At 41.1% G+C, this 16,632-nt stretch overlaps 5 protein-coding genes across 9 annotated transcripts; 2 read left to right on the top strand and 3 right to left on the bottom strand.

Moving 5' to 3' along the window:
• Positions 1 to 2,960: 2,960 nt before the first annotated feature.
• Positions 2,961 to 12,476, bottom strand: RB195_010863 (uncharacterized protein; the record flags this gene model as incomplete). 4 transcript variants are annotated; one of them, XM_064192038.1, is made up of 21 exons in its annotated part: positions 2,961 to 3,101; positions 3,240 to 3,443; positions 3,503 to 3,631; positions 3,969 to 4,092; positions 4,205 to 4,305; positions 4,390 to 4,572; positions 4,768 to 4,896; positions 4,970 to 5,109; positions 5,570 to 5,679; positions 7,049 to 7,125; positions 8,208 to 8,381; positions 8,440 to 8,529; positions 9,618 to 9,737; positions 10,561 to 10,656; positions 10,715 to 10,944; positions 11,008 to 11,148; positions 11,268 to 11,385; positions 11,613 to 11,683; positions 11,746 to 11,836; positions 12,019 to 12,143; positions 12,302 to 12,476. In XM_064192038.1, 21 exons carry the CDS (start codon positions 12,474 to 12,476, stop codon positions 2,961 to 2,963), a joined length of 2,769 nt encoding a protein of 922 aa, XP_064049618.1. The 4 variants fall into 4 exon arrangements, with proteins under 4 accessions (XP_064049618.1, XP_064049619.1, XP_064049622.1 ...); XM_064192037.1 differs by lacking the exons at positions 3,969 to 4,092; positions 4,205 to 4,305; positions 4,390 to 4,572; ... (2 more) ...; positions 5,570 to 5,679; positions 7,049 to 7,125; XM_064192035.1 differs by lacking the exons at positions 2,961 to 3,101; positions 3,240 to 3,443; positions 3,503 to 3,631; ... (5 more) ...; positions 5,570 to 5,679; positions 7,049 to 7,125 and adding an exon at positions 7,845 to 7,895.
• Positions 6,537 to 6,794, top strand: RB195_010864 (uncharacterized protein; the record flags this gene model as incomplete). Its single annotated transcript, XM_064192039.1, has 1 exon — positions 6,537 to 6,794. One exon carries the CDS (start codon positions 6,537 to 6,539, stop codon positions 6,792 to 6,794), a length of 258 nt encoding a protein of 85 aa, XP_064049621.1.
• Positions 12,477 to 12,818: 342 nt separating the features above from the next.
• Positions 12,819 to 13,925, top strand: RB195_010862 (uncharacterized protein; the record flags this gene model as incomplete). The annotated part of the gene is made up of 4 exons (XM_013453150.1): positions 12,819 to 12,870; positions 12,963 to 13,027; positions 13,089 to 13,628; positions 13,689 to 13,925. The coding sequence occupies 4 exons, from the start codon at positions 12,819 to 12,821 to the stop codon at positions 13,923 to 13,925; spliced, it is 894 nt and encodes a 297-aa protein (XP_013308604.1).
• Positions 13,926 to 15,104: 1,179 nt separating this feature from the next.
• On the bottom strand, positions 15,105 to 15,712 carry RB195_010861 (uncharacterized protein; the record flags this gene model as incomplete). Its single annotated transcript, XM_064192034.1, has 3 exons — positions 15,105 to 15,359; positions 15,432 to 15,535; positions 15,604 to 15,712. 3 exons carry the CDS (start codon positions 15,710 to 15,712, stop codon positions 15,105 to 15,107), a joined length of 468 nt encoding a protein of 155 aa, XP_064049617.1.
• Positions 15,713 to 15,876: 164 nt separating this feature from the next.
• Positions 15,877 to 16,622, bottom strand: RB195_010860 (uncharacterized protein; the record flags this gene model as incomplete). 2 transcript variants are annotated; one of them, XM_064192033.1, is made up of 2 exons in its annotated part: positions 15,877 to 16,271; positions 16,490 to 16,622. In XM_064192033.1, the coding sequence occupies 2 exons, from the start codon at positions 16,620 to 16,622 to the stop codon at positions 15,877 to 15,879; spliced, it is 528 nt and encodes a 175-aa protein (XP_064049615.1). The 2 variants fall into 2 exon arrangements, with proteins under 2 accessions (XP_064049615.1, XP_064049616.1); XM_064192032.1 differs by lacking the exon at positions 16,490 to 16,622 and having other exon boundaries at positions 15,877 to 16,181; positions 16,229 to 16,244.
• Positions 16,623 to 16,632: the final 10 nt, after the last annotated feature.

Here is a 16,632-nt window from a genome sequence, read left to right as displayed (position 1 = left end):
TTTTGCAACGAAGTCTGGATCACAAAAACTAAATAACTCCTGTAAAAATCACACGATTACCCATAGTGAGATAGCATATGGAGCTCATTCTTGTCAAACAAATGTGGGAACTATAAACTGGAAAAGGTATGCTAGATGAGGTTTGCTTTCCTGCTCTGCAATCTTGACTCACATTCAAAAAAGATACATGTTACCACTAAAATGAGAATGAGGAAAAAACAATGTGACTGATGAATTACTCGATTTCACTGATCAAACACAAAACGCTGGAAATGTGATGACGCAACGGCTGATATGTGCGAACGGCACCAGTCCGACTTGCTGACTAAACAGGTCAATGATCGATTACCACTGTTTTTGCAAGTAAACTTTCTGGAAGGAAGAGTCATGTAAGCAAATATGAAAAATGGATAAATTCTTGATACTAATAACTTCATTTACAAAGTAAGAAAAGTTACAAATCTACGTAAAAAGTAATCTAACGTATCTTCTTTTTAAAATATTTTTACTGAGAAAAATACTAGTATATTTCGATGTATGGGGTTTCAACCGGTGTGATAGTTTCTAATCCTGCATTATATATATATATATATATATATATATATATACATTGATGCTCAATGGATCGTGTATACAAGTCGGAATGTTCCTTAAAAATGAAGTCGCTAACGTGAATTCATAAATCTCTTCCAAAAAATGAATACCTTAATGTGAAAACAGCATTGAAAACTGAAAAGAACCAATCGTATAGCAAGATTGCTATAAGGTGAAAAACGTCATCAAATCTCACATACAACCTTCCATATGCTGAAGGCTAAACAGACAACAGATAACAAGATGCCAACATCACTTTGAAAGGTGCAAAATCTGAAAATTTACGTTTCCTGCTCTCAATTTTTTTGTGGATCTATTTCTTAACTACATTGGACCGTCTAGATTTTGACGTCGTCTGCATTGAAGCCAAGAGAAACAGCAAGTTCGACAATCAGGATGAATTCTCGACGATTTGTTTGTACACAGGAGCATCCTACTTAGATCCTGAGATCAAAAATATTCTACGTTTAGTTAGGAATTTTCAACTCTTCGTTGGACTGTAACTTCCGTAATCATTCCATAAACTTCAGGAATATCAGCCACTATGATTAAGTGGAAATAAACGAAAGCAGAATTTCAACCATAAAAGCAATATTACACTTTCACAATAACCGTATAGGAATTTCAAGGACATAAACGAACACTTCAGTATCTGTGCAAATGAAACGGCGTGATTCTAATGCTCAGAACATGAGAAATCAAAATATCGATACGTTTTCATGATGTTATCTACTTCGCGTAGAGGTCACTACATTGGCTATTTCTAACTGCATATTTTGGCATATTCATGTCCAATCTTATTCATAATCGCGAAAAAAAGTCTGAATCTGAGCCAAACCTCAATCAGTGTTCTTTTTGCCCGTTAAATTAGTAGTTTTAAAAAACACCTCAAGATTCCTACACTTCTAGGCATCATTATCGATTGCGTTCGTAAGCAAAGGAATTCTTTTGGAATAGCACTTCTGCTATTGCGAGTATAGTTCGCTTCCCAAATCGAAGACAAACTTTGGAAATGACAATTTTGAATATCGCACCAACAAATGAACATGAATGGTTAGCCAGTGGATGCTAAAAATGCATGGTTAAACACACAGACACAGACACACATCTGATTTCTCACGAAACCAGAATACCTAGTAAGATTTACTTAGCGGATCTTCACCACAGTACAAATATGACTGTCAACGTGTTTGTTTACTCCTAGAATTTCGAGTTCCGAAATAGCGATGTTGTTTGATTCATACTAAAATGCATTTGACATCAAAACGTTGAATACTCAATAGTGCAGAAATGCCATCCCAACCTTAAAATGAAATATATCAGACTGAAGGAGGATACCCTTCAAAGAACTGCTATGGTAATCATTCGCTAAGGTAATGAAGCTGTTTATAAAGAACAGGTTTTGCTTGCGCACTCAATAACTCCGTTGTTCATACAGAAGAGCAAAAGAACAACTGAAGAGCAATTAGACTCGTAGGTGAGAGAGGACGCATAAAACAAACGGTGAAAGGTTTTTTGGAAAATTTCAGAAGTTCACTTGTTGCTATGGATAGTTCTTCATAAGGACAATGAAGTCACTAACAATAACAAATGACTTAAAAAAAAACAAGTCGATGTGGCCAGTTACACTTATAAAGGAACAAGCACACACTGCATAAATGAAAAATAGTACCATCCACTAGACCAAGAACACAAGAGAAATTCTTGGGTAAATAACGCAAAAGGCTTCACTTTCGGAGAAAATAAAACTGCAACCTTGTGAACTAGAGGAAAACATAGCAAGTATAGGTGAGTTAAATGCGCAGAGACAAGCTTGCTGCAAAAACACAAATATGATCAGAATCAGGCTGCGAATGACTATTCTTTATCAGAGAGTAACCACCACTTCTTCACTAATATTATAAATTAATTTTGTTTTTCTCGGTACACTCATTACTATTAGTTGTTCGTACTACCAGCTACACAAACACAAAAACAGCTTCATGAATAGAACAATCGATGAGGAGAACCAGTAAGAATAAGATGAAATCATTGCCAAACACAATGTGACCGAAAACTCCAGATCAACAGCATCGATAAAAGATCGAATTCCGAATTTATTCATACGTATGCCATCGTTATTCACACATGATAAAAAGGAACGCTTTCCACCAAATAAAATAATAAATGAATATTATAAGTTGTTGCATCGGTAGAATATACTAAAACAAAACCGGCATAAACAGCACGAAGCTGCAAACAGACCTATCAAAAAACAACAAACTGAACAACCATAACAAAACGATCAGAACTATCAATAGAAACAACAAAAACCAGGAACAAGCGAATCGTTTAAGGTGAAAACGCACTCCCAGATTTTACGCATATTAACGCTCTTTGGTAAGGCCTCTCTCGCGTGCTCGGATATCTCGGTCGATTTCACGCCGAAGGTGCTCTTTAAAAGAGAAAATATCACCTTCCCACTTCGTAATGGTCTGATTATCGCAGACCCAAACTTCCTCCGCGACCTGAAAGCCAGTAAATAAACTATTATGTAGCAAGTATGAAGGAATAGAGGAAATTGTTTCTAATAAACATTCAATCCATTGACACAAATCAAATGGTAAGCGCGAATAAATACAATGAGTCGAAGAATTAAAACTTGCCTGACTAACAAGTCGGAAATCGTGGGAAACCAGGATCATTCCACCAGGGAAACAATTAATGGCTTCAGCTAGCGCGTCTATGGATTCCATGTCAAGATGATTCGTAGGTTCATCAAGGAGAAGTAGATGAGGTTGCTGCCATGCGAGCCAAGCAAAGGAAACACGACAACGTTGACCGTCAGACAGTTGTTTCATTGGACAGACCTTTCATGCAAGAAAATTGTATGAAAGAGATCGAACCAGACAGGGTTGGAAAGATCTACCTGTTCACGACCGGTGATGCCATATCTCCCGACAATTTTTCTCATCTCCTCCTTCTCCTTCACCTCTGGGAACGAAGACATCATGAATTCGAGTGCAGACTTCTCTAGTGGAAGTTCCTCGTGTAGATGCTAAACAAAAAATAAAGAAGAGGATGAAGACTGCAAAAAAAAGTGAACTAATTCATAAGCGTGTTTGCATTAGCATGATAACAAATATATGTGAAGAAAGTTATCACAACGTTTATTCGACACTTTATCTGTACAAACGACAGGTTTCTAGTAGGAATGATTCTTAGTACAACGTGTAGGTGATAGTCACCCATCTGCAAGTAAAGAAATCCGCACATCCAGCTGAATAATTACGAGAAGATATGCAATTCGAACAATTCATGTCTTATTTCTTCTTATTCTTATCTAGCAGTCTACTGATAATGTACATAAAAGCAAGCAGAATAAGGATTAGGACGAGTAATCCACGATCAGTCAATCCATTGAGAAAATCTGCAAGGTTGTTGCTCGCATCAGCAGCTCGTACAGACTGCAGGTCCTGACTCTTTTCCGGTGTACGAACCCCTGCGTCCTGCACAACTCTGGAACATACCAAGTAACTAGAAAAACGAACTCGGCTGCTAGAATTCAAAAAAGAAGCGACCTCCCCACAAAAAGAAGTGAGAAAGGATATACTTCGCAAGGAAAACATACGAGGATACTTCCATACTCTCTGTTTTACCAACAGCATCTAGAAGAAGTTGCTCCACAGGTGGATTGGAAGCGTAGCATGTTTTCGTAGAGCTTACGCGTGCCTATGAACGGTGTGCCAAAAAGGAGTGAATGTGAACCTATGAGTAACCAGAAGTCTACAAACAAACAAAAGTAATGTCCCTTACAATAAGCCGAATAGAAGTCTGCGATGAATCAGCTTTACTAGAAGAATCCAAAAATTTCGTAACTATAAGCAGTTTCGGTGGCGGTACATCTCGCCAATGTTCGTACTGTGGAGGTCTTGTCCAGGTAAGAACTAGTCGGACTTGTGCATGTGGAGCTATTTGAGCACTACCAGCAGGTAAAGCCTGGAAACAGCCATCACTATACAGTGAAATGAAAACTTAAACAAATCAGGGTTTCGAATTCGTAAGAATGACTGTATTCTTGACAAGTTGCGAAATCACTTCTTACGAAATAAATTGGAAGCAACTGCTATTCATACATCTCAGCACTGCCGCTATTCACATTTTTCAAACTGCAACAAAATAAGGAAAACGCACAGAAACGTTGCTGCCCACGTTGCTCTTCAGTTTAAAATAAAGAGCACGATCAGAAATGTTACAGAGTAACAACTGAACACGAGCCACGTACGGTCGATCAACAATGGCGCGGAATGTGAGAACTGTTGCCTAAACAGTGCAGAAATGTGTTCTCTCTTAAAAGGAGCTATAAAAATCAGACAACGGCAACTATATTACTGACTTTGATATTTCGTTTTATGGACCCGGGATTGAGTTGCGCTTTTTCCGACTTAACGATATTAAGAGTGCCATCAGAAGAGGATGGTGGAACAACTTGAGTAGCTTTGTCATCAGATAACTCACCGCTCTTTGGATTGTCAGCTGAAAGGAACTAAATCATACCGCTGAAAGTTCTGGAAATTGTTAGGTAATGCCTAACAGTCAGACATCTTAGCACTGCACTAGTAAAGCAACCGCAATCGCTGCAACGGGTTAGTCGAATGATGGTTTGAGGTAAGTTTACAGAAATTTGGAACTAACCACAAAAACGAAAAGAAAATATAGTGTTGGTAATTCTGATTCCAAGGAGGTCAGTGAGCGGTAGGTGCTAATGGTGCAAATATGCGGATGAAACACCCACCCAGAAGTTTCGCGGAAGAAAAAAAAAACAAGCATGATATCGCCCCGAGAGCTCAAACTCAGAGACTATCTCAGGCTCCAAGAAAAAAAAAACCTCGCGTGAATGCAACCGACGCAATGTAACTACATAAAAAGAAGTTCCAAAAATACGGAGAGAATTAAGTGAAAGACGGGGGTATACCAAACGAAAAAATGAAATCACCTGCAAAGTATGTGGACGATGACGGTAAGAAATCCGAGGCTACTTCAGATCCATCACGACGACTAAGTGTCCGTGAGGTACCAGCAGTCGATCGAACTGCTGTGTTGAGGCTTGAAGAAACGGAAGACGATCTCTTTTTACGATTTTGTGAATGACTTTTCTTTGCCATCACAATATACTACTAGAAATAGAAGCAACTAACGAAGGACCGAACAACTGAAATATTATGATGAACAAAAAGATGACATCTTCATAAAAACAATGAAACAACATAGCAAAAACGGCAACAGTGACCGTCTATCATTTCTATATTAAAACAAAAATTCTTCGAAACAAGGACCCCTTTGAGAAAAAATCTCATGACATACGGAAAGGTTCGGAAAGCTCCAACAGACAGGTCAGACACACACAGAATTAAAATGATCGAAAATAACACTTCCATGATAGAACACACAAACAAACGTTGAACGAAAAACAAATAGAAAATAAGGAGAGATATAGAGAACGCATTCAAGCATAATGACGCGCACTTGCAATGTATGCCAGATCATTTACGCGCTAAGCTAAACATTCCTTCGCTTCCACCAACAGCAGAGAACTCTGGTCATAAGTTGGTTATTAACACGTGCTATTGAAGGCAGCGTATCACGATACTGGCGATGCTGGGGTCTCTGTGAGTAAATATAGAGGTTGAGGAGTAGATTGCGAATATGGGCGTTGCCCCGCTCAATTTCCCGTAATCGTCCTAAAAACGGCGTGGAAACCGCTTCAGCCCCTACGAGACACTTTAGAACATGCCACTCTTGTACACACTTCGGTTCCCTCAGCACCATAAAGTATAAAAGGATAAAGTGTCTGGCGTTAATCAATCCGCTTGGGATGCCTCCTAACGTTCACTTCAATTCAGAATCGTTTGAGGATCACGAACGTATAACTGGCCTACACAATGACTTGCGGTGGCTAGCTGATGTGTCTAGTCAGTGTTCTTATCCTCCCAGACAAGTCTGGTACCAATTTATCGACGACGGGGGATGAAAGACTTGGCGAGCACTACGTCGGATTCGGACCACCGATCGATCGTGCAGGCAGCAGAACCTCTAACCGCTACACTACACCCATCGGAAATCCTCAGAAGCTTACTGGATGCGAACGTGAAGTGATCAGAAAGCAAGTTGGAGAAGCCCTTGCAGAAAATGCTGAATCGTTGGAAAAGGCGAAGGCCTAAGCCACTGGAGATAGTGAAGTCACAACAACAACAACAAGTCACAACAATGAGGCTGAGTCTGAAAAGGAGTAGAAGTTGACTGAAGAAGAATCGTCGGCTGAATCGGAAGCTAAGCCTGCTGACGAAAAATAAAAAAACTTCTGAAGACTCTACGCGCGAAGGACAGGCTGAAGAGGTATCCGAAGCTGAAGAAAAGGCAGAAGCTAAGGAATCCTCCGAAGAGCCGCCTCAGCTGAGATAGCTGAAGAAGCTACCGAGGCAGCAACTGAAGTTTGATCAGTTGATGAAGGTACAGAGTCAATGGATGACGACGGTGACGCTGCGGAACCCACTAAGACGAAGAAACCAAAGATGATACCAAAGATGATACAGAGGAAGAACCAAACTTCCAGACTTGCTCCAGACAGCTTGGGAGGTTCATGAGTTAGCGCGTAATATTTGCGATAAGCAGGAACCAACAAAACAATGGGAACCACGCAAGGCCGAAAAAAGCTTGTTGAAAGGAGTCATCTTTCTCGTCCTCTTTTCCCTAGCAGAAAATTCCACTGGAGAGGAGAATTATAAGCAGGATATTGATGCCCTCACAAGTGCCCTCCAACATCAACTTCTTCACCTTTCAGCAGGTGATAGAGTTCTTGCACAAACGTATGTGACATTCACTCGCGTACAAACTGAACTAGGACTTTGGATAAGCGTCAGAATATTATCATAAGGCAAAAAAGAGTCCGTTGAGAAGAACTTGGCGTATACGACTGAACCAAAAAAAGAAAGGGTTGATCTAGAAAAAGAGATTGTTGATTTGAAAGGACTCATCCCAGATATCCAGCTGAAAATTCAGGATGCAGATGAGAGTGCGGCTACCCTGAAGAACTGAAAACACCTTTCGCCGCCACTACACCTAAGCTTACCGCCATAAGGGTACCCCAGTCTCGAACATGATTCGAAACCCTGTGAAGAAAGCTGCTGAAACTGCAGCGGAATTGGAGACAGCGGGAAAAAAAAACTGAAAGCTGATGACCAGCAAACAGCTGAAACTGGTGCTACGACTGTCTAATTCTTCTCAAACACTATTAGCGGTGATCTCGTGTTCATAATTGTTACCTCAAAATTGACTTCTCACTGCGAAAATAACTCATGCATTAACATGCAGAAAAGAATGAAAACTGTCGAAATAATCATGAAAAAGCTCCGAAGAGTTTGCAGTGGTCGGCGGAGACCGCCTTCCCTTAGACGGCAAACCAGAGCCAAGCATAATGGTAGAACACAACTCCCTCGAAAAGAAAAAGAAAGAAAAACTAAACAAAAAGTGTAGTACTTGGTGTGTACGAAATTTTCTTCAAAAAAAGTGGTGTATTCATTTGAATCGTCTGAGCGTCTGAAATGGAACGGAAAAACTTGAAGAAAACATATTACCTGATGGTATCTGCCAATCTTCACATGCGAATGCCGCCTAATCAGCCCATCTGTCGGCATTACGTCTGAGCAGAGTAGCTTGAGCAACGTGGACTTTCCAGCTCCGTTAGGACCTACAAGCGCCACCCGCGTGTCAAGATCGATACCAAAGTCGATATTCCTGTAGATCCATGGCTGCAAAGAAAATGTGACGACTTCTAGACCATTTTAGAAATAACAATGATAGACCTACCGTGCTGTCACTGTAACGAAACGAAACGTGTTGAACCATAATGACAGGAGGTGGTATAGGGCCAGCATCAAAGAAATAAAATTGCTTCACCTTAAAGAAACAAATGGCATTTCTCCAGCATGTTTATTTTTCTCACATTTTCAAATTTCCACACTATAAAAACGTGTAAACACGAAATCTCCTTTTTAAAGTAGAGCACAAGTCACAATTGTCAAAATACTTTTATCCGACGTTTCACTACCACTTTCTAAAATTATTGCACCCTGCGGATCGATGAAAGCTTGCAATGTTTCGATAAAATTGCATTACGCTGCGAGCAACCATTTTCTGTCAAAAAAAAAAAAACTTCCTCATAAGTCCGTGCCTGGCAAGTCGATATTGTGATCTAATGGAGCGCTAAGTAGACGTATTTTTCATATCCAAACTCACATCACCGTTTAAAAAAGTTCGAAACACTACATATCGAACAGGATATCTATACTCATACGCAGATTTAAAACCCAGACCAACTTAACTACAGTGGACAGAGAAGATGGTTTTCCATAAAAGCGGATCTCATCTCTTTCTGTTCCAGTTCTTGTGAAACCTAGAAGTGAACTGCAGAAAATTTTGTGACCTACTTTGCAACTTACCCACCATGGTTTAAAAAAAAGACAAAAGTTCGTATTTAGGGTTTTTCAGACTTTTCGTCAAAGCTGCTGACAAATTTGAATGATATTGTGAAGCAATTTTTTTTTATCTTTTCGAAAAAACAAAGTCTGCATGACTACTAATTCAACACTTTTGCGGTGTAAACCTTCTTCTATATATTTCATCCGAAAAAACGTTTCTAGTCACCTCTTGAACAAAAACATCGAAGTCTTACTAAAGGATATGTAACCATGTGCTTGAACGCCGCATAGCAATCTTAGCTGTATATCGGCAATGTCAAATACTTCAAATTATGTGCGAATATCATTAATATTAAAAAAAAAAATAAACAATTTTTCTTTCTTTGAGAGGTAGGCTCCAAAGGGGATCTGTTTTCAAGCAGTAAAACTACAACAACCTACTCCTGAATCTTACTTAGGAGAAGTATCCTTCATGAATTCGTTGTCTTTTGGGAAAAATGCAAACGCAAATGTAGAACAGAGTTGGAAGCAGCAAATTTTGCAATTTTGCAATTTTGTGAAACGAACCGTTTCAGCGACAGCTTTTTCAGTCAAACCACCAGCGATCATCTTTGCCATGGTCTTCTCTTTTGATTGAGCCTGCCGAGCAAGCTTTGCTGAACCGTGACCGAAGCGAGCAACATAATCCTACAAAGAAAGTGCTTTGAAAACAATTTTACAGAGTGGGTAAAGAAGCGTGTACTTCAAGATGAATAATATAAGATACTATCAAAATGAACGAAAGGTTATTTCAGAGTAATTGTTCGATTGCCATCTACTCAATAGTCCTGAAGCACGACCTAAGAGATTTAGTACACAAATTTTGCTGACTGAAAAAAACCACATTAATATTCAAACGGGAATCTGGCGGAAGAAACTCTCAGAGCACTTCATAGACATAGGTGATGAGAGCATAACATCAAGCAAAGAAGAAGTTAATGAAGACATCAGTAAAATGTCTTATGGAACAAATGAACTGAAAGAAGCCTTTAGCAAGCAGCTTTAGCACGTTCACGACCACACACAATTCTGAAACGCCTGGACCGCTGTTCGAAGAAATGTAGCAGCAGAAGGACCCGAAGGATAGGCGTCCGTTCCAGATTCAATAAACGCAGCGTTGGCGGAAATTTTCCATTTCGGGTTCTTACATCACATACGATTCATACTCCGCAAGCATCACAGGAAGTTCGAAGGACTCCTTACGAACTCGGGAATGGTCAGTATCAGAACACTTAGAGGGTCGAGTTTACAAGAAGAGACTATTACTCACACCCATAAGTGTGACGGAATGAAAGCAAAGAACGTGGATTCGCTGTGTAATTACCGCAGCAGCAATCCGTATCGTCTGCATAAGTGATGAGATCCACCTTACGCACTTTCGTTTTATCCTTCGTAAACGTGAAAGAGATCGACTACTAATCAAAGAAAAAAAACTTCGTAAAGAATTAACTTCCAAAGTCGAACCACTCACTTTCATATGTTGTAGTTGCGATTGCTCCCAATTATATCTTTTCATTTGATTCTCAAGTAGCTCGATGCGAGTTTTGACAAATTGGTCGTAGTTACCCTGAGCAATGTACCAAAAGCGAGCATAAGGTAGCTGAAGGGACAGAACAGTAACTTACCGTATAATAGACCAGTTTCTTTTGGAAGAGATGAATTATATTAGTGCAAACGCCATTCATAAAATCTTGCGAATGTGATACAATGAGGAGTGTCCTTTTGTATCTGCTTAGTTCGCCTTCTAACCAAACACAAGCTTCTAAATCAAGATGGTTCGTCGGCTCGTCAAGCAGCAGCAATGACGGTTTAAGGTAAAGAGCTCGGGCAAGAGCAATACGCATTCTCCATCCTCCTAAAACAAGATTTTTGAGTCTTTTAGTTTTCAAGGAATAAATATGTAGATATTGTACCAAACCTGAGAAATCTTTGCACATTTTCATTTGCATTGTTTTTGTGAAGCCCAAACCATGCAGAATTTCGGCAGCTCTCTTCTCAGCAAGCGCCGCGTCCATGTCGTCAAGCCGCTCGTATATGTCCATAAGTCTCTCCTGGCTCTCTTGAATATATATATATATATATATAATATATATATATTCTTATATTTATATATATATATATATATATATATATATATATATATATATTACAAAGAATGACGAATGAGTAAGTTTGTACCATCATCGGCATTCGCAGCGAGCTCCTCTGCAAGATGTTCTAATTCCTTCCTTTCTGTGTCTACGTCAACAACGGCTTCCAAAGCTGTCATGTTTGATGCGGGCATTTCACGAGAAACCTACAAAAATATCAGCGCTTAGAAACCATGAGCATGAAGATTCGGAGGATTCTGAGCTCTAAGACTTCGAAAATTTCTGGAAAAAAGGTAAACAGACTATCAATCCCGATGCTGAGCAACCTCTGGAAATAATTTTCCAGAACGCAAAACACTTTTGATTCACACAACAAACAGTCTAAGTTGTAAAATTGTCAAAAACAGCTCCTTTAAGAGATGCAAAAACAGACCAGATACATGTCCACGCTTTCAGGTATAGGTAGTTCACGATTTACAATGGCATGCATTATCGTTGATTTACCTTGAAAAGACATAGAATAGAAAGCTCGAAACGAAACAACACTAATCAAACAAAGAACTCACCACTACCATTCAGACCAATTAACCCGTATCGCCTACCGCGATTAAGTTCCAATTTAGTATCAACAACAATTTCTCGGCCATGAAATGTGATCTGAAATGCAGTTGTCAAAAAAGAAGGGATTTTCCAACGAATGACATATAGGGAAGAGAAATCAACGATATCTACAGTGTTTTGAACTTCAAATCACCACGTTGATACAACATGAAGTTTCATAGAAGATGGAGAAGAAGAAAGAATAAGAATAGGTGTGATGTGCAAAACTTGGAACTCACAGTCAGGCTCTCTACTTTGTGATCAAGACCTCTGGGATTCGAAGTCAATGCTCCAGCTACGGATCTGGCTTGGGCATTTTCTAATTCAATCTTTTGCAGCGTATCTGCTGCAGCATCGATTAACCCTGAATAGGAATATAACAACACATCTCACAAGCGGAGCTGAACACAGCATGCAAAATTAACCAGAGAATAGAGAAAGTGATACTTTTCTGCCTCTCTACAAAGGAACGAGGGCAAAGTGGGACAGCGAAACTAACCGCATATTGCAAGATGGTCGTACCTTCTACTTTATCATTCAAAGTAGCATTGTTCACAGAGCTTGCCTTAGTCTCCCCATTTTGCTGAACGTCGGCAACATCTTCTTTCGGTTCTATCTTCTTCCCTCTATTACTCTTTTGTTGTTTCGCAGCAGCCTTTTTTGCAGCGTCCCTAGCCTTCTTTGCATCAGATGGCATCCCAACTGCACTGAAATGTGTATAGACAACAGAAGGACAGAAATACCACTTCCAGGTGAAGCGAGGAAGCTAGATTGAACAACTTTTTCAACTAAGACATAAAGCAATAATAAACACCAGGATTTGACCACCACACCACATCAACGCAGAGGTACGAAAGAGTAGGATTTGCTGCGCTGCCAAGATTCAAATTAATACAGGACATAATCGTGCCAGGACCAGCGAGGGGGCAAAAACTGGAATGGATCAGTGATGGGTGGGGATTTCTTTCATGTTACTTTTTCTTTGCTATCGCCAGGCTAGGCAAAAACCTGCCACCGAAGTACCTCGTCTATTTGCAACATGCCGGACAAGTTTGACGCCAAGAAATTCTTCATCGATTTGGCTTCAGGAGGTACGCTGCTCTGTCCTCGTCTTAGGCTTCTTTACGTTTGTTTGATGCACTGTGATTGCGACTCAGCACTCCATAAAAAGCTTTTTTCTAAGGTACTGCTGCTGCGATCTCCAAGACAGCTGTGGCACCGATTGAGCGTGTGAAGCTTCTTCTGCAGGTGAGATGACTCTACATCATTTTTTGCCACTTTCATATGTCACTTATTTTTGGTTTTCCAGGTACAAGATGCATCAAGCACTATTGCAGTTGATAAGCGGTACAAGGGTATCATCGATGTCCTCGTTCGCGTGCCAAAGGAGCAGGGCTTCGCAGCCTTGTGGAGAGGAAATCTCGCCAATGTTATCCGATACTTCCCCACCCAGGCTTTGAACTTCGCCTTCAAGGACACATACAAGAAGATGTTCCTGGAGGGTCTCGACAAAAAAAAGGATTTCTGGAAGTTCTTTGCCGGAAACCTTGCGTCTGGAGGAGCTGCTGGAGCAACATCTCTCTGCTTTGTGTACCCTCTCGATTTCGCTCGAACACGTCTCGCTGCCGATGTTGGTAAAGGTGCAAACCGAGAGTTCAAGGGATTGGCTGATTGCTTGGTCAAAGTAGTCAAGTCTGATGGACCTATTGGACTGTACCGTGGTTTCTTCGTCTCTGTGCAGGGTATTATTATTTATCGTGCAGCCTACTTCGGAATGTTCGATACCGCTAAGATGGTGTTTGCATCCGACGGAAAACTCAACTTCTTCGTCGCTTGGGGAATCGCTCAGGTTGGTCAACTTGCTTTTTTAACAAACAAAATATCAAGTTTTTACTGCTGTCCGTTTTAGGTTGTCACAGTTGGATCTGGTATCCTTTCATATCCTTGGGACACTGTTCGTCGTCGTATGATGATGCAGTCAGGTCGAAAAGACGTCCTTTACAAGAACACTCTTGATTGTGCTAAGAAGATTATTGCTAACGAAGGAATGGGGGCCATGTTCAAGGGAGCATTGTCGAACGTTTTCCGTGGAACAGGAGGAGCCTTGGTTTTGGCCATTTATGATGAGATTCAGAAATTCCTTTGAATTTCTTATTTCGTATATTGGTTTATTATTATTGTCAAACCCGGATTTTCATGTTGTTATTCTGTCGTTGTACCCAACAACGCTACTGACTAGGTATTTTTCTAGTTGTACAGCGTAGTGGATAGGGTAGGCGAAGAGCGAGGTGTTGTTGCAATGAGACAACCATAAAAGTTAGTATTATTTCCTGCATGGTGTATTCCTAGAAGGAATAGTCGTTTTATTAAATGCAGGACATTTGTAGCAGTAGTCCCTAGGCACAGCTCTTTATGGTTGCTTTTTTGAATCATCACTGTGATCTGACTAATACATTTGATTGTGTTTGATGTAGAAATAAAAGGTTCATAAGAAGTTGTGCCTCATCCAGAACAGCAACGCATTTTATCTTCCAAATCAAACTCTTTTCCTTAATAAACATAAGATAATTATGCATGAATCATTGAGCCGAACTTATCCAACGTGAAAATCATCTATCATCGAGAAGACTTATTCTACTGCACTGTGTTATCTGCTATAAACAATTAGGGCACCCGCTGATGACATTTAGGATAGCATCTGAGGTGCATGATATTTCTGCAGGATAAATTTCTGGTGGGACGTGTGGCGGGATGGGTGTGAAGATGTCACGTAAGACATAATTTACGCGTTATGTCCATTGATTAATTGGGGTACTCCGGGTGACGCAATGATAGTGGTTAGTCCTGGAGTTATTCCCACTGACAATAGGGACGCGCTTTCGATTGGAGCAGGGAGTTCCATAAACATGTAGTTTTGGTAGGAGTTGTCGACGTGGCGCCTCCAAATGGTGTTTCGCATGACTACAATATCCAGGTTTCGAAGACGAAGGCAGACTTCGTCTAAAATGTTGGATAAGTACTTCTGAACGTTCATACTATGGAGATGGTTTTCTTCGACACAGGAAAGGCGCCTTTCGAAGAGTGCTCATAAAAAGGAAGGGAAACATAGGTGATATAAAGAATTGTTCTTCTACCGATTCTCATCAAAATCACATAAACAATCTTAGTGTGAGCGGATACATTTGTAGCGCATAGTGTGATGTTGCAAAAAATAATGCTTTCAAGAAAACACGATGTACTGAGAATTGTATAGCCTACTAATTGAGGGTTTGCATAGACGTTCTTTCATATGACTTACTTACTTGACTTAATCTGCGGGCTGATGTCATCGCCTGACGCGATTACCCGCATCTTCGCCGAGGTGTGCCGTCCTTGAACACAGCTCTGCCCAACCTTCTCGATCTTCTGCGAGAGCTTGCACAGAATCAATCCATTCGTCGCTATTCCATGTTCTGCGAAACCTTACGTCTCGCCTCAACTGCCTATCCACGCCGAGTGTCCTCAGGTCCTCTTTTACCACCTCAGTCCAGAACTTCCGTTTTCGACCAGGTGGCTTCTTCCAGCTCGAACCCGACGAACTCTTCAGAATTCGTTAGACAAGGCGACCTGCCAGTCTCCTTAATATATGACCAAAGAAGCGAAGACGATTTACTTTAGCCGCTTTCGAAGGCGGTGCAAGATGTTGATATCTTCCACGTGTCATCCGCCGGTATGCCACATCGATTTCTGCGTAAAGATCTTCATTGTGGCATACACCTAGGCCAAAAGCAGCCAAGTAGCCGTCTAAGCAGCTTTCGTTCCGTGCAGTCAAGCCTCTCCATGACCGTTGATGGTGCTGCCCAAGTCTCCGATCCGTACATCATGATGGGGCGAATTCCGGATAGGTAGACTTGCAGCTTGACTTCGTTGGTGATGGGGATCGACCACAGACATTTCGTTAAGGAGTTAAATGCAGAAGTGGCCTTAGCGCATCTTTGCTGAACATCTCTCTCGTAGCTGCCGTTGTTCTTCAGCGTACAGCCCAGGTAACAGAACTCATCTACGAGTTCTATCGGTTATTCGTCCACCCTGATTCCCGTTTGAGGTCTCGAAGAGATCTACATCTGCTTGCATTTATCAGGGCCTAGACGTAGTCCATAGGCTGCAGCCAGCTTCGATACAAGGTTGACAACATGTTGAAGTTTTGAACTGCTTTCCGCGAATATAACAGCATCGTCGGCGTACTCGAGATCAGTCAAGCGGCAGCATGATGGTGCTAAGACAATGTCGGCAGGACACTGGTCGACTGTTCTTCGCATAATGTCGTCGACTGCGAAATTGAACAGGAAAGGTCCTGCCACTGCCCCTTGTCGTACTCCAGTTACCACTTCAAACGGTGTTGTACATCCGGCTGGTGTTCGAACTGCAGCAGTTGTTCGTTGATTGATGTCATCAAGCAAGCGAACGAACTTTCCTGGTACTCCATCGGCGCGAAGCGCGTTGAGAAGACGGCCTCAATGAGGAGAGTCGAACGCTGCTTCAAAGTCCAGAAACGTTAGTTGCATTGGCTTCGAATACTGCTGCCAGATTTCGATCACTCTCCTGACGATGAAAACACGGTCAATCGTAGATCGGCCAGGACGAAAGCCAGACGCTCGTCGCGCGTTTTTTCTTCGCGATGTTTAATAAGTCGGTCCAGGATAATGCGCTCCAATACCTTGTACATAACACGCAGCAAAGAGATTCCTCGGTAATTCCTAGGGTCCGTGACGGATAACTTCTTGTGGAGGGGAATTATGATAGCGCGTCTCCACGAGTCAGGTATCCTTTCGTCTATCCACATTGAACGGATGATCTTTGTCATCTCACGAATC

Source organism: Necator americanus, chromosome III (genome assembly GCF_031761385.1).
Source record: "Necator americanus strain Aroian chromosome III, whole genome shotgun sequence".
In the NCBI taxonomy this organism is placed as follows: domain Eukaryota; kingdom Metazoa; phylum Nematoda; class Chromadorea; order Rhabditida; family Ancylostomatidae; genus Necator; species Necator americanus.
This window is presented reverse-complemented; position numbering and strand designations above follow the sequence as displayed.